Raw genomic sequence first — 17717 nt, 5'->3', positions numbered from 1 at the left:
GAAGGAACCATGAATTCTGGTCTGTATCACAGAATTATACAGGAGAATGTCAGGCCATCCGTCCGTGAGCTGAAGCTGAAGCGCAACTGGGTCATGCAGCAAGACAATGATCCGAAATACACAAGCAAGTCTACATCAGAATAGTTGAAGAACAAGAAATTTAAAGTTTTGGAATGGCCTAGTCAAAGCCCAGACCTAAACCCCATTGAGATGTGGCCTGAAACAAGCAGTTTATGCTCGAAAACCCACAAATGTCACCATTAAAGCATTTCTGCATGAGTGCGCCAAAATTCCTCCACGGTGCTGTGAGAGACCGATCAATAACTACAGGAAGCGTTTGGTTGCAGTTATTGCTGCTAAAGGTGGCTTAACCAGTTATTGAGTCTAAGGGGGTGATTACTTTTTCACACGGGGGCATTGGGTGTTGCATAACTTTATTTAATAAATAAATTAAATAAGTATCAAAATTTTGTGTTATTTCTCCACTCAGGATCCCTTTTATCTAATATTAGATTTTGGTTGAAGATCTAATATTAGATAACATTGTGTCAAAAATATGTAAAAATGCAGAAAATCAGACGGGGGTAAATACTTTTTCACGGCACTGTGTGTGTGTGTGTGTGTATATATATATATATATATATATATATATATATATATATATATATATATATATATATATATATATGTATATATTTCTCACTCTATGTGCCAAAAAGCTAACGCAAGAGGGAGAGTATAGGAGGATAGAAGGAGGTAGAGGTCTGCTTGGGCCAGAGTTTTAAGCCCTACCCGACCACACTCAACCCGAGACCGACCTGATACCGAGCAAGCATGTCTTTGTTTGGAACCGACCCGACTCAATTCAGAGATCTCAAATTCTTAAAACTGCAATGCGTGAGATTATCTAAATACTAAATAAGTGACGTCATAGTTAATATAAACTACCAACACTCTAAACAGCGATTGCCAGCAAATGGCACTGTCAGTAAAAGAAACACACACAACCAATAAATAAATAAATAAATAAACTACTAAGGTTTTAACATTGTGTAATACACAACCAACTGCACTTTTCATCCTTTCAGCACCTTTCTGTTTAGCAAACCAAAAAACCAACATATCACACTCACACACTAGTCTATCCATCGCATCGGACAATGAAGAGAAATGTAGTAAGTACACAGCAATGTGGTTAATCAAAAAGTCCATGCAGGACTATAACTTGTCTAGAGGCAATAAGCATTGTATTATTTTAATTTAAAATTGTATTGTCCTTTTCTCATGACTCTGTCCTCAGTAGGTGACATAGCATGTCTTAAAATGCATTTGATTGGCTATTGCTAGGTAGCACATTGCTTCTCTTAACCAATAGGATTTCAGTGACATACAAACTGATATATTTAGAGCTGGTTATTGACACCTCCACACTAGTGTACTTTCTCAGTGTCCTGAAGCTAGATGAGTGCTGTGCGCTTGCAGCTAAGGCACGTTCTTGTGTAAAATCTGATGACAGTTGGTAATGCTACATAACCCGACCTGACCCGAACCCGTTTGCATTAAAACTACACCCGACCCGATCCGAATCCGACATTTATAGTCAGGTCCCATCGGGTTGCAGGGCTCTAAGAGGAGGTAGAGCACTGGTTACCATCCCCCAAATTACACCCAAGGGTTAACATTTACTGAACAGCTGGATGTTGTGAGCATGTGTGGAGTGTGATTGTGGGGGTTATCTGGGGTGTTTATTGGGCTTTGTATATGGCTGTTGGGAATTTCCGATAACTTTGTTCATTAGCTGTCTTAGTCTTTTATTTGCTACCAGTTCCCATTCCTTTTTTCTTATTAATTTAGTAAACACTGGCTTGTGACTTGTGTTGTTAACAAAAAAAGAAAAAAGATATGCTTTGCTTTATTTGTACCTACAGGGTTTCTATATTGCATTATACTACAGACTTATGAAACCCAAATCTCATCATGCCCAACAGATGCCATGTTAGAAATGCAACAGCGGCAGAACAATCTGAACTGTAGTTAGCCTACTACAAAATGTGGGCACATGCCACCCTGCCATTATACAATACAGTTTAATAGTCTGTTTTATATTTAAATCTCAATTTCACAGTGGACAACTTGTCTCAGGGGTGAAATGTCTGGGGGAAGCATTGTCGGGGACGGATTGTCAATCACCTGGTTTTAATTCTGATAAAGGGACCTATGATTTCTTAAAAGCTTGTGTGTGTGTGTCTGTGTTGCACCGATGATTGGAGTTATTAACAAATCATTTGTTTCTCATTCCAAAAATGTTTTAGCGATGATGATAAAGTAGACATTTATCATATTTAATCATGTTATTTTGCTATTGAAATAAACCACCACATAATGTTTACTTCAAGTTTCGTCTTTCACTTTCAAATCTTACAAGGTAAAAGCATCATATAACAACTGTGCAGAGCACTTGATTTAGTCATTTACTCTATGGACACCATATTTAACCTGAAAACTCTGCAAAGAATTTGTGAATCATTTTTGATAATTGAGAGGTGTTGTAGAGAAACTTAATAACCCACAATTTCACTTTCTTTATCTATCCTTACCTCATATTGTCAACCAAATACTGTTTTCTGAAAATTGAAATGTTTGTGATTTATCATCTTTTCAGTCATATCTTTAACTAATCCTTAAGGACACTCCTTGTTTCGTTGTTGAGAAAAGTCTGATTTAATTGTAGGCTTGAAGAATCTAGCTTTCTTCAAATGGAAAACAAGTTAGTTATAGGGTATTCACCTTTAATAAAATGTGTCAGCAAGTGGTCGGTTTTGTTAACATTTTGTTTTTTTAGGCACTCAATTTCCAAGGCCGGTTGAAGTTCCTCCATGGGCAGAACAAGCTATCGGAGGACGGCACCCTGGTCCCCTCTCAGCTGGCTCTGTTTGCCATTGGCACGCCCCTCCAGCCTCCTTCCATCCTGGAGATCAGGACAAAGACTCTCATCTTCCAGACGAAGCACAAGCTAGACTTCACACCTATGGGATGTGACACCAGGTACCTTCTTAAATTTCAAAAAATGATGCTAGTTCCACTGCTTGTACAGTCAGTCCCGGTAATGGCAAACTGGCAGGTGTCATGCAAATGAAACAAAATGCACCTTACTCCTGAGTGCTCCTGCCGGCAATTTCAGCCGTTTATTTTTAAATGAATGTGTTAATGTACATTTGAAAGAATATATGAATGGCCAAAGTTTGTTTTGATCAAACTGAAGTGAGACCCCCCCCCTCCAAGTTTATATGTTGTTAGACATTTGGAAATACCACATATGAAAATAGCTTTAGCCTCTGTTTCAATTCTGATGTTGAAAATGTTTTTTTGTTTCACGTTTTAGAGGGAAGGTGGTCCTGGGTTACACAGACACTGAGCTCTGCATGAGAGGCACCGGGTATCAGTTTATTCACGCAGCCGATATGATGCACTGCGCAGACAACCATGTCAGAAGTAAGTTAGTCTGTCATCACTGCATTGCTGGCCTTTCCTCTCATAGTCGGAATGGCCTGTAAGCCTGTAAAAATCGGTTCATGCTTAACCCTTTGCGGTCCAATGTCGGACCAGGTCCAACATTATGATTTTCCCTTTCCAGTCCGATGTCGGACCCTGTCCGACATCATCGAAAAGACGTAAAGCACAGGTCTGTAGTCGTTTTTTTTCTGAAAAAAGCCAAGAAAACCATTCAATGGCCAAATGAAACCGAAAAAAGGGGCGTGTGAGCAATAGCCCTAGCAGCTGCACCACACAGAGATAAGCAGACATAAACAAAGGAGGTAGCTGCTTCTACATCCAGTGCTCAAAGAATATCACAGACATTTGCAGTGCTTTGGTGATAAAATAAGTGATCAGGAGATGGTTTATCAGTATGCATGTCTATAAAGAAGTATGTGAAAAATACAGCGAACACGAGGTGGGGCTTAGCTGGAGATGCAGTACTGATGTCACTTAGCATTGCAATGCCTTTTAAACCAGTTTTACTTGGGGGGGAAAAAAAAAAAAATAAACAGCACGTGTAAAATAAACAGTGTGTGTGAAAATAAATTGCACCTGACATGCCTGACAGGCGCTGAATAAATGGACTGCAAAGGGTTAAGAGAGATTAAGAGCCTTGAGACAATCATTTCTGTTTATTCTTTGTTTTTTATAACAATTTCCAGTCAATATGGCCTAATTGTGAATTAACCACCACAGTTGTATATTATGGAATTCTATTCAAGCTCTTTTTTAAAAATGATTAATTTAATTGTATTTTTGCAGTGATTAAAACAGGAGAAAGCGGCCTCACAGTATTCAGACTACTGACCAAGAACGGAAGTTGGGTTTGGGTTCAGGCAAATGCTCGCCTTATTTATAAAGGAGGAAGGCCAGATTTCATCGTTGCCCGTCAAAGAGCCTTGTCGTATGTAGTTTCCTGCAACTTCATTATTTTTATGCATGAAAACACTAGAGTGTGGTTTAATGAAAGCTTTTCTAAAGGCAGCCCTTTGTGTCCTGAATGGACTAGCTAACTCACCTGTCTTCTATAGCCTCCTTCTGATCTCTCTTGTTCATACTCAATGTTAACACCTGACATACTGCAGCACTCTTGCGCTGCTGTTTAATATTCATAGTTGTATGTAGTATATTAGAATTTGATTGGACTAACTTTTCCTTCTGGTTGTAGTACACTATTTTTTTCTTGGCCATTATTCATATATCTTTGAATTATACCTTATAAATAGCTTAATACATAATTGTACTTGCACGAAATAGTTTAATTACTGCAAGATAATTGCATTTAGATAATTGATTATTGCATAATCATTTAATTAGTGTACATAGTTAGGTATTTATATTTCATTTAAATATTTTGTATTGATAATCTTCAGTATTTATTTTAGTAATTAAAGGTGTTATACAGAAGCACAGCAAGTATTTCTGCAATGTACAATTATTGTATTTTTATATTTTCCAGAAACGAAGAAGGGGAGGAGCACTTGCGCCAGAGGACGCTGCAGCTTCCCTTCAACTTCGCCACCGGAGAGGCGGTCCTTTATGAAATCGGTTCTATTGGGGATGACTTCTCCAATGTTTTTCCAGCCAAGAACAAGAAGGGCGCTGAACAGAAGAGCATTGATCCCAACTCTCTTCTGGGCGCCATGTTGAAGCAAGACCAGTCCATCTACGTGTCACATGCGGCCTCCGAGCCCCAGTACTCTCTCGATAAAGCCATGGATGACACCACGCTGGTGAATGTCCTTGGTGACCCCTGGATTCCAGGAAACCACAGACAGAATGCCAGCGTCAAGGAGGAAAGCGAGTCCTTGGCCATGATGGATGCTTTGGAGAAGCTATTCAATGGAAATTACCTCCAACATGTTGATGGGCTGGAGCTAAAGCACTGGGAGGAAACCTTGCTTGAGATGGACATTAACAACAGTGAAATGTCCATAGAGCTCAATGATATCCTTAACAATGACATCTTCTCCTATGTTGAGGATGCCTTGTTCAAAGAGCAATGCAAACCCAACAACAACGGGAAAGATAACGGTCAGTCTTCTATCAACACCCTGGCCGAGCAGATGGATTCCACTGGAGATGCTCAGCCAAATTTATTTGAAGGCCGACTTCCAAATGGCTTTGTTGCACAGTTTGACACCCAAACTTGCTCACAGTCACAGGGTCAAACTCTACAGGACTTACAGGAATCACCTTTGCAATCCTTTCAGACCACCCAGATGGATCAAAACCAGCAGTTGCTTTCAGCCCATCAGGTAGGCATCCAGCCCAACCAAGTTGGAATGGATGAGCCCAGTCTGGCAGGCTTCCAAGGCTTTCTGCAGGCTGGTCCTCAAAATCACAAAGGACTGAATGTCTCAAATGACATGCAGCCCAAGCTTCAGCAACAGTCACCTGCCAATCTGAATGCCCCAAACTCCTTTGTTCACTTTAGCTCCCAAGACAGCATGGAGCTCAATGCTAACAATCAGCTGCAGTTTGGCCAGACACTGTCTGGACCCTGTGCACAGAACCTCATGGGACACAGCTTGCAGCAGAGCATAGTTGGCTCCCAGGGCTTCTCCAACCATGGGCAGCCACAGATACCCCAGAATAACATGGACGGTTTCTCTCAAATAAGACCAAACCCTCAGGCCAACAATGGTCAGCCCAACCCACTGGCTCTCCAAAGCCAACTTCAGACGTCCCAGCTGATGCCAGCACAGCAGCTACTGAATCCTATGACTTCTACTGAGGATAGTCAATGGGTTACTTCCACGTCCAACACTAACTACACCCAGAACCTTCAGCAGGTGCCCATGTCGGCCCAGAATGAACTACAAAACGATCTGCAGCAGCTATCCCTGCCCCAGAACCCTTTGATGATGAATCAGCTACCAAAACAGCACCACCATCAAACAAATCTAGTGCAGAGAATGCAGCAGTTACAGCCGCAAGCAGTGATCCAAAATGGACAGCTGTACCCCACTGAGCCACACCAGGAAAGACTAGTGGGTGTTCACCCTACAGTGTCTTATAGCCAAACCCAAGGACTTCAAAGCATTCCCCAAATAAGTTCTCTGTTGGCTCAGAACAATCAGTTTCAACAGTGTGGGTTGGGCTTTGGAGCCCAACAAATAAGCAGAGTCTATCAGACCCCTGTGGGGTTAGCAGGCCTCCCTTCGACAAGCAGCTGCATGTTCAAGAGCAATTCCTCTCCCCCACTGAACAGGGTGCAGTTTAGCAGCATGGAACACTCTACCCCTTCTTGCCTTAATATAAAGCTGTCCCCCACCCAAAGCCCCCGCAAGGCATCCTGCTACTACCAGACAAAGCCTAGCGAACCCATAGCGGGCACTACAGTCACTGCTCAGGAAGACATCAGCATCAGCTCTCCGTCATGCCAGTTCCAGCCTGGCTTTCCTCCTGAGATTCTCCTGGAGCAGTGTTTTATAAACTGCAATGGGAAGACTCCGGTAAAAGAGATTCTCTTAAATGTTAAGAAGCAAGACATCTCTGGTTGGCAATAGAGTCCCTTATTGTTTTTTTTTCCCTAGTTTTTCACTGAGATTGTGGTGAGGTGAATTAAGACTCAGAATCAAGTCGTAATTTTTCATGACTCGACTCATCATTGCCATCAAATGACTCAACTTGACGAGTCTCTGCAGCAAAGACTAGACTCGACTTGACTCCCTGCTCAAAAGACGTGGCTCGACTCGAGTCACACAAAAGAGTCTCCATCTGACTCGAGTCATTGCCTTTATGATAAAATCAATAACAAACTTATTTCATTTTCAAGACATGCAGCCCCTCTCTAACAAATGCAGTCATCTTGTCATTTTGCACATAAACAGGTTCCTGCCATGGTTGTTAAGACCATTGTTAAGGAAATAGAAAACACCTTTCAGCCTATAGCACCGTTCTGGGATCATAGCGTCACAAGCAGCAGGGAGCAAAAGTGTATGCGGGAAAATGTGTAGGCGAGAAGCAAAGACAGATTTCTGATCAAAAATTTGTGATTTCTGAGTTTTGTCACGGACACGAAAAAAACAAAACAACATGGAGATTACACTAAAAGTACCTACGGTGGTAGAGTTCACTTTTAATAATTATACAGTCGACCGGGAGAGAAATAAGCAGGCTGCATCCTGCCAGCATTGTAAAGAGACAATATGAATAAACTGCAATCAAAACATAGCACCGGTGACTGCCCTTAATTTATACCCTTCATTATGTTTTGTGCTTTTGTGAAACTTAAAAATGTCTAGTTGACATTTAAGGGAAAAAGACTCTATTGCTCAACACTCTAAGAGGAGAGATGTGTAATACAGATTCTATGTTACCCTGTGAATCATATAAAATGGTCTCATGTGTTAAAACCTTGAAGTAATATCTCAACATTAGATTAAATGCCATAAAATTTCCTTTCATTTGGTTAATGTGTCTGAAACAAAACTACAAGGAGGAGTGTCAGTATTGAGAAGTGAGAATATATTAGATAGTTCTTTGTTTTGTGATATCATCCATTACTAAACACCCAACCCAATTGAGCACAGAGAAAGGGGTCTATATATAGTGGCAAAATATGCTTATAAATAGATTCATTCAAATTCAATAAAATGGACAGACTAAAACAAAGCCCAAACAGTGGACTTTTAATGGTGAACATAAGTGGGGCAAGTATGACCACATTATTGTGCAACCTAATTTTGTATTTAACAGATTTTTATTTTTTTTATGTATAGATTGCTAATTTCCTGTAAAACTAATCTAATTAAAGCAAGATCTTGAACTGTCAGAACCAGTGCTTAATTTCTGCAGAGGCACAGCAACTTCTTACAATTAAATAAGTAGTCCACAACAAAATATGAAAGCTGAACATTAATTTCAACAAAGAACAATGACAACTTTTTAATGAAAAAAAATACTGTATCCTACTTCAATAGGAGCATTAGCCTGCTATATTATATTAAACCAAAACAATAAAAAATAATAACGATCTGGTTCTCTCTTGCCTTTTTCCATAAATATAATTTAATGAACAGAGAATAAAAGCATATTAAGGTAACTACCTAGCCTAAGTTTAATTCATTGTTTTTGTAATCTACCAGCGCCTTCTGTTGCATACACATTGTTGATAATTGTGCAAACCGTTGGTCAAATCAATGTTCGTGTTGGGGTACGTATTTTATTTTTAATCAATGTTGTCCTTCTGGAGTCCTCTGAATGCCTTTTAATTTGTTTGTTTTTTAAGCCATTTAAATGCGAAACCATAACAAAACATGTATACAGGCTTTTGTATTTATTTATTATTTGTCCTGCGGTTGCCATTAATTAATTTTTCTGCACGTATGACTACTTTGTATATGATGTAGAATATGCGATTGTAAACATCTAACACTAGTACATACAATACTCTTTCAAATAAACATGTTATGATTTTGAATGTTTGCTTCTTAGGGTCGGTATTATTGTCATTGTTTGCGCCCGGCACCTCTTTCTTTACAAATTAACCACTGGTCAGAACTAATGACTCAAAGTGACTCGAGACAGATTGGTGACTCGACTTGACTTAAGCAGTTTAGTCTTAACTCCCCAGTGACTCGACATGACTCTGCATTAAAGCAATCCAATTAAAACAAAGTGCATTTTCTTTGAAGCCCAGCAATGACATTTTAATTATCAGAATATTATGGTTTTCCAAATCAAAGGAATCAGGGACACTGCAACATGGCCCCTGTTTCTGGATACAGCCACGTCATGTAGCATTTCAAAGAGTGCCAACAGTGTGGTCCAAGCGCTTCGAAAAATGGCTCAATGTCTTTATACCTTGTTTTCAAAGCTTTTTACATCATAAATGTATTAAAAGTTAAAGAAAAACACCCTCAGCAACTGTGGCAATGTCAGAGTGTCAGCTGCAGCAACATCACTACAGTGACAGAAATTACAGTCTTCAAACCCCCTCACTTCAGAAACTCATCACACACTCCAACGTCAAGCCACCTTCAGACATTTTGGATTGCATTTGAATATAATCCAATACAAATGTTTTTATGAGGACCCCAACTAAAGGTTTAAACTTTTGAGAATACATGTTTAAACTTTAGCATATTTTGGGATGTTGATAACCACTCAGACAGCCCATATAAAGAAGCACTCCCAATATATTGTACAATAAATGACTACAAATGTGTATAAAACTATATGGGCCTGATCTTCGATCTTCATGCAATCCCCTCACGATGCAGCGAATGCATGTATAACCATCCCCTTCCTCCTCCCCTGTGGCTTCGATCTTTTATTTTGTTTGAAACACACACAATATATCGTGCACACATTCATACAGGACCATTCAAATACACAATTGGCTCCATAACTAGGCGCCAAGTTTTCAAATGAATGTACTGGTACAGTGGCTTGCGAAAGTATTGACCCCCCTTGGCATTTTTCCTATTTTGTCGCCTTACTCTTCCGTAAAGCCCAGCTCTGTGGAGTGTACGGCTTAAAGTGGTCCTATGGACAGATACTCCAGTCTCCGCTGTGGAGCTTTGCAGCTCCTTCAGGGTTATCTTTGGTCTCTTTGTTGCCTCTCTTGATTAATGCTCTCCTTGCCTGGTCCGTGAGTTTTGGTGGGTGGCCCTCTCTTGCCAGGTTTGTTGTGGTGCCATATTCTTTCCATTTTTTAATAATGGCTTTAATGGTGCTCCGTGGGATGTTCAAAGTTTGGATATTTTTTTATAACCCAACCCTGATCTGTACTTCTTCACAACTTTGTCCCTGACCTGTTTAGAGAGCTCCTTGGTCTTCATGGTGCCGCTTGCTTGGTGGTGCCCCTTGCTTAGTGGTGTTGCAGACTCTGGGGCCTTTCAGAACAGGTGTATATATACTGAGATCATGTGACAGATCTTGTGACACTTAGATTGCACACAGGTGTACTTTATTTAACTAATTATGTGATTTTCTGAAGGTAATTGGTTGCACCAGATCTTATTTAGAGGCTTAATAGCAAAGGGGGTGAATACATATGCATGCACCACTTTTCCGTTATTTATTTTTTAGAATTTTTTTAAACAAGTTATTTTTTTCATTTCACTTCACCAATTTGGACTATTTTGTGTATGTCCATTACATGAAATCCAAATAAAAATCCATTTTAATTCCAGGTTGTAAGGCAACAAAATAGGAAAAATGCCAAGGGGGGTCAATACTTTCGCAGTTGGGGAAACATTGAGGTCGACAAAAATAACTTATGTCATAAACATAGTGTTCCTTTAGGAAAGAAATTTTTCCGACATACGGCTGTTCGAATACATAAATTCATTTTAAATTTTTGGTTCCCCGAAACCTATGGCAGGAAAAAAAACAAAAAACAACAAAATATTTTCGGCCACAGCTAGCAGCCTCAGGCTTTGCACAGGAGGAGAGTAGTCACTGATCGGACGCTGTCGGTGCTGTGTAGGTGGCTCCAAAGAGGTACGAGTTGTCAATACGGTGCCGAACGCGTGTTTAAGATCTCCGAGTCAGCCACACGAACCCTCCAAAACACGGCACTATGTCTATCGCCGTGTCTGCTGAGAAGCAACTCGGACAACCACAGGCGAATGGTTAGAGTGATTGCGGTCCACCAGCTTGTCGAGAATCAGTCATTGACCTGTGCCTTAATCCTGTCCTCGTGGAGTTTTTGTACCAGAGCTAATTTCACACTAAGAGGGACACCTGCATAGGAAACATCAATCAAGCATTTTTATGTTTTTAGCATTTACACAGAAATGCATTATTTTATTCATTCTACTCACCTAATTTGAACATCATGATTAAGCTCAGTTTATAAGGTTTTGAGTGTCGCTGGTCCTACGCTTGTTGAACATGCTTAACCATACCAGTTAATTGATTCGTTTAGATAAGCAAGATAGTGTTAAGCTGATGTGTCTTCGTGTGTTACTTCGTTAGTGTCTCTGTGTACGTGAGTGTTTTGACTGTTCTCCTCTATTAGTCATGCCGTGTCATTTCACACGTATGACTCTTTACAGTGGAGTGTAAGACGTTGTCCAGTCAAAACGTCGCCATTGAAAGGAGGAGTGTCCGTCCCTTTGGGCGATCCCGAGTCTCTGTGTGGAAAAATATATACGAAGTCACTAATACTAAACATGTGTACTGACGCATCTTACATACCACGGTGTAGCGCGCTCCGAATACAGATGTAAAACTTAGATATTGGTTGTTGAGAGCCTGTGAATTCGGAAGCGTTTCCAAAGTAAGATACTTCCCGCTCGACACGAGCGAAATTAGAATGGCTTATTGCTTTCTATCTCATGACAGGAGGATAAGATGTTATGTTATTCCTTCTTTACCTTGGTGCCTCCTGTGTCGATAGGGGGTCTCGATAGCTGAGACACCGTTGACTCCCATGTTTCTTCGGGTCGGATGATGTTGGATGTCGTTGTATGTCTTTTTTGAGGTTGGTGCGTTTCAATCCTTTACATCAGCAGACTGGAAGCTGGATTTAAATGAATGACACTTAACAGAACTATTTGTCCCACCTCTGCTAGAATAATGATTGGAAAAAATACAAGTCCTAAAATGGTTGATTTGTCACCGGTCTGGCTTTAGGATTTCTAGGCATGCCTTTGACAGCAAGAGTGCTCTGACGGTGATTAGCTGTCCAAAGTCAGCTGAACACCAGTAATACGCAGCAAATAAAGCAATGGACTACAAGATGGGTGTATTCAGTTATAGCATCGTTTTATTAAAGTTCAATAGGTAAACATGAGAGTAATTATACTCCCTTTAACCAGTACCAGACTTATGAAAAAACGTTCCGAGGTAACTCCTTTTTATGATACGTCCTGTATGCCTTTACAAATCCGTGGGGGGGTAGCCAGTGGAAGGAAAAATAAACAGACAGTTAAATCCCCTTGGGTCCCTTAGGTACGGACTCCTTCGGGAATGTGAGTATGTGTGACGTGAGATTCTGCAACTAGAGGTAAATCTCGGAGATGAGGCGCTCAACTGTGCCTTTCCATGTGTTTGTTTTCTGTGATCATCGACAGGTAATTTGCTTTCTGATTGGTTGATTGTATCACTCGGTCTGGCTTTAGGAAATACATATGTTAAATGGCAGGGAATTCATCCAATTAAAATCTTTGTTCCACTGCCACAGTAACATGCTTACTTTGTGCACTTTTTAAAGATCATCTTAGATTAAACATTGCTTTGAGAATGAGAATGCCATTTGACGGTGATTGGCTCTTTGTATGACCAAAGTGCAATTGCTGCTGTGTCAAAGAACACCCCTACATCCATGTAATACTATCAGCTGGCATCTATGGAATATTTTAAAAGCCTAATAAAGCAATAGGCCACAACTACCCAACATATAGCAATATCGACAAAGTTCAGAACGCATCAAGGACAATGTCCTGTTCGAACGACAACAGTTATTTGAGCCAAGGTAGAAAGAATTGAAAAGATCAAGGATATAACGATGTCGTGAGTACGCGAGAAGACACGCATAAGGCGTGCAGAATGTTTTCCTTTGTGGGTATGTATGCGTGTGGTTCATAAGAAAGTTACATGTCTTTTTGTGTAGGTACTTGAAATGGTCAGGAAATCTTTTTATGCATGTTGTATAGCTTTACAACGTCGACGAGAAACTCGTATTCGCGCGTACTTGCCGTACTAAAAATTTCTGTCAATGTCCAGGCTATATATAAGCAACACCCTGCCCACAAAAAAAAAAAAAAATTAGCCGTTGGTCTAAACTCCCGGTACTGTTCACACCCCGATGTAAGATGTCTTCCAACGTCGTTAAATACAGCAAGACCTTTATCTAAGTACTCGAGGTCTTTCGATCCGTGTAAGTCTCTGCGTAGGCAATGTCTTTTCCTAGAAGTAGTAACATCACCCACTATGGTGACGTGCGTCAAATCAGGTACCTTGTATGTAATCACGCTGGGTAGACCATCATCTGCGGATTCAGGTGTGTGATTAGGGTTTGTCGTCAACCAGTCTTGTCCTAATGCTCAAAAACTCAACAGCTCCAAACAAAATCAAAAAGTCTGACGTAGACCAATTACGCTGTGTTCCTGTCGGTCACCTCCTAGCATCGCATTTGGACCTGTCCGGAGAGACATGAGTTCAAGTAGACTAACTTTTGCGCTAATGTACACGGATCTTTTTTTTAGACCAAAGAACAGTGTACTGTAGTGGACTCGCGTGGGGTCTGGTTTGAAGTCAAAAGTTCGTGAAATAAAAAGTGTTATTTATTTGGCGTTTGGCTCAATATGAATTCGGATGGATTGGAGACGTGAACAGGGCCTTAGTATTTGAGTGAACTGTTGATTCGAACAATCGGTCGGTTGGGTTGAAAACAATTATGTGAAAATCGGTGTTCACGTTGGAAATGTGTATAGTGCAAAAAAATAAAAAATACATAACTAGTAAAGTTATGTCCTGAACATAGAGTCAATGGGGGTTTTTATGATACAACGTTATCAAGTCATAGTGTCCAAGTCCTATGACCATGGGTCTTATGTTCCTGTCTGTACGCCCCTGGTCTCTCTCAATGGAGCTCATTCTCTGTTTGTATCAGGTGTTCCCAATTGAAACCAATACTCGGTATTCCAGTTTTTGTCAGGGATTAACACCGACCCTGCCAACCACCATCAAAACACACACAACACCCACAATTTATTCGGAATACCTTGTTTATATGGATGGCATGGAATAGCTATTCAAATTTTCCACTATTCTGAATACAACTGGAATCCTGATAGAACAGGACAACTTGAACAGTTGCAAAGGTGACGGTAAGTGGGGATACTAAGTAGGAGTCCCCCAGTCTTAAACCTTGTTATCGATTTCTGTCTTTGGATTGTAGGTTCATGTGTGTGGTGCATAGCTTGCTGCTAGCAGCACAAAACTATGGAGAACCAGGTCTTAGCGATTACCGTCACAGTGAATGGGTCAGTATAGGTTATACCCACGTCGTTTTACTCACGTCCATCCACAGTAGTTTAAGAACGTCGACGGGAACAAGCTCTTCAAGAGAGTAAAGTTGGGATGTGAGGTGCAAGACTGGCTGTAAGAGTTTGTGTCTTCTCGACGAAGTGTTCAACATGGCCGTGTTAAATCGAGTTGGGGAAAGTTGGTCCTTCAAAGCATTATAAAAACCGGTGTTTGATGAGCCCTTCAGCGAGCCCATAGCGGTCGTAGCTACCGTTCACCACCTTAGAAATGAATGTGTATTTCCAGATGTTTAATACCTAAGGTATGAGTCACGTTTGTTGTCGGATTCAGTTAGTAAAAAGATTGTACAGATTAACACCGACAAGCAAGAATTTTCATGTGTGGGGACATGAACAGATGACACTGGTGTAGTGACATTTTTTAACAAACCACACATGGACCAGCTCCACCGCCCTGTGGCGCCAGTCCGCCGCCATTAGTTCCTATGTGTGTATAGAGGGAGGGACTTGGAACTAGCGCGCCGCGACACATTTCCCCTTGTCTCCTGGAACCTGACCAAGGGCTGTTAAGTAAGGGTCCAAAACCACCTTCAGTCGGAGATCGTTCCCCCGCCTAGATGTATAGACACCGTTTCTCACACAATACAAACTACATGTTATGGACAAGTGTTCCTATACTTTCCCAGTACACATTGTTCTCACAATTTTAGATATACACATAAATTCCGTGCTCCTCACGGGCGTGAATGTGACGTCCATATGAAAAATTATTACCCCGGTGGTGTCTAACGCGAAAAATAATTAAGGACACGTAAACAATGGCTCTGAGGCTAATACCTGGACACGATTCGCTCATTGCTGAGCCCCTCATGTGTGCCGATGCCGGTACACTCAGCATATCTTTGCCTATGTCAGAGTTGCTGTTGCTGTTGCTCATTCACATCCACATGTCGACGGACATGCTGCATGCTACACACGTTTCCCATTGTTGCCTGTTTGTAGTCAGTGCTGGAATGGTAGTGTGTGCGGCGTTAACGCAGTCCTTTTACAATCCTTATTCTGCACGTCACAAACCTGGTTTTTTGCTTGGTGCATACTTTCAGGAACACGCATATTGTTGGCCACTCCCCCCCATATTGCACGATGGATACATTTTATTTCTGTACAGCGCAGAATGGATTGTGACACGCAAAAGGACGTTTTGAATATGGCAACTTCGCAAAATTTCGGCATAACGGCCATTTGTGACGTGCATACCCCTCTGCGCGGTGCGCAAACCTTTCGAATATCTGGCCCTATGTGCACTAATGTGTATATGGAATAAACTATTAATAAATACATAATGCCATATTCCTCTGAATTTAAGATGCCCTTTCTGAATAATTTTTTGCTTCTCAAAAATACCCTGCGTCTTTAATTCGAGTATAGTACAGGGATGCGTGTATTAAAATCGTCAACATAAGCCATGACTACCGGAGTACACATACAGCAACGTGACTGACTGCTGAGAAAAGACTAAACAAAAATGTTACTGTCCAATCTCGAATCCTCCATGACATACAGGCAGCCATTTTCAAAGAAGTGTTATTAGCTTCCTGAGGAATTCAAAGAGAAGCTTTTACAATTTCAGCATTTCTAACAAACAGTACCAGCTTGGACAGATCGGAAATGCTGATCAGATCCCTGTATTTTTTTTTAACATGCCAATCAATACTACATTTTACGAATTGGGAAAAAAACAGGTGCGAGTAATATTACTCAGTCAGCCTGGCTATCAAAACTGCACTATACTTTAATATAGTTTAACACCATACCACCAGATCTCGGTACAAATTAATAATCTTGCAGTTTTATCTGGTGCATAGCTAATTTATTTTAACATATGGTTTGGGAACTTTGCAATACCTGCATAGTGGGTGTCTTAATAGTAGAATCTACAACGTATTGACAATAACATTCCAAAGCAAATGTGCACCTTTTGTTACAGACTTTCTAAAGTCTTTCATAAACATTTTTGTCTGTTACTTATTTAACCCCTTGTAAAAAAAGAAAAAATAACACACAACTGCTTAACATAATAAAGAACAGGTACCACAGTAGCAGGCACAGTTTACACTACCTCAGAGTTTCTGATCGCATCATAAATTCCAGATTTTCTAAAAATCTACTGATGTAAATGTCCGGTCTGCTTTTAATTTTTTCAAGCAAATTGGTTTCGTCACTCACTGCCATTCTCATCTGACACATTCTTGCCTTGTTCAGCGATTCTTTAACCTGTGCTGCATACCAGTCTGGCAGAGGGCGGAATCACTCACTGTATACCACATTCTGATTGGTGGAAGTAAATAAAGCCAAAATAAATTACATGCCAAAATTTCCTGTTATACGGTATTTCATAGACAATATTAAAGGAAGGTTGGTGTTTATGTGTTTTACTTAAAACCAGACATTAGGGCACCTGAATCTTAAATTTGAAGGAATACGGTATTAAGTAAATAACCTTACACTGTATACACTACTGCTGTATACACGCTAAGGCCAACATCTATATTTCATATACATATTTCTGATAATGTTTAACACTCTGTAACTGTTTTTCTTTCTTTGTCTCTTTAGCAACCAGGCCATCCCATGGAAGAAAATGGAGAGTTACCCTATACTGCACTTCCTAACGGAAACTTATATTTCCCAAAACATTCTGCACAAGCCAGCTGCTGTGATTACTAGATGGCTGTCACTGTGTGCAGCATTTTAGAGCACCAAAAAAAAAAAACAGAAAGCACAGCACCCAGGTGCTTTTTTGTCACTGAAATTGTTAATTGCCTTACGAAAATTATAGTATTTATTATTATTATTATTATTATTATTATTATTATTGGTTGTTGTTCCTTTTTGCTGTGGACAGTTTCACCCTCAGAAAGATTTCTTTTTTTTTTTGGCCAAAATTCTGCTGAATCAAAAAGGGATACGTCGATGTCATTCCCAAATATTTGAAAGGAGTCCAGCATGTTGATTTTATTATGGACTAAAGTTTTTGGTATAAGAAAAGCCATCTGAAGAAAACAAATCTTTTGTCAAGTAAATGTGGCTGGATGAACTAATGATGGCGTGAGCATGGTGATGTTCACACTCAAAACGGACTGGATTATATTCTATAATTCATTTTGCTAAATGAAAAAAGCTCTGCAGAGGGGATATATTTGTCTCAGCATTTTGTAAAACCTGTGGTAG

The 17717-nt window shown here is 40.3% G+C and overlaps 1 protein-coding gene across 1 annotated transcript in view; it reads left to right on the top strand.

Annotated features, from left to right (window-relative positions):
* LOC121322013 (aryl hydrocarbon receptor-like) overlaps positions 1-17272 on the top strand; it is a 137459-nt gene extending 120187 nt beyond the window's left edge. Inside the window, exons 7-11 of the mRNA XM_041261442.1 lie at positions 2843-3045; positions 3383-3492; positions 4300-4441; positions 4997-6995; positions 17103-17272. Of these exons, the coding sequence (XP_041117376.1) occupies positions 2843-3045; positions 3383-3492; positions 4300-4441; positions 4997-6995; positions 17103-17213 (2565 nt within the window). The 3' untranslated portion in view covers positions 17214-17272. The remainder of the gene's footprint in view (positions 1-2842; positions 3046-3382; positions 3493-4299; positions 4442-4996; positions 6996-17102) is intronic.
* Positions 17273-17717: the final 445 nt, after the last annotated feature.

The sequence above is a fragment of the Polyodon spathula genome, chromosome 10 (genome assembly GCF_017654505.1).
Source record: "Polyodon spathula isolate WHYD16114869_AA chromosome 10, ASM1765450v1, whole genome shotgun sequence".
NCBI lineage: Eukaryota > Metazoa > Chordata > Actinopteri > Acipenseriformes > Polyodontidae > Polyodon > Polyodon spathula.
The sequence above is the reverse complement of the archived record's forward strand: the minus strand, read 5'-3'. Positions and strand labels throughout refer to the sequence as shown.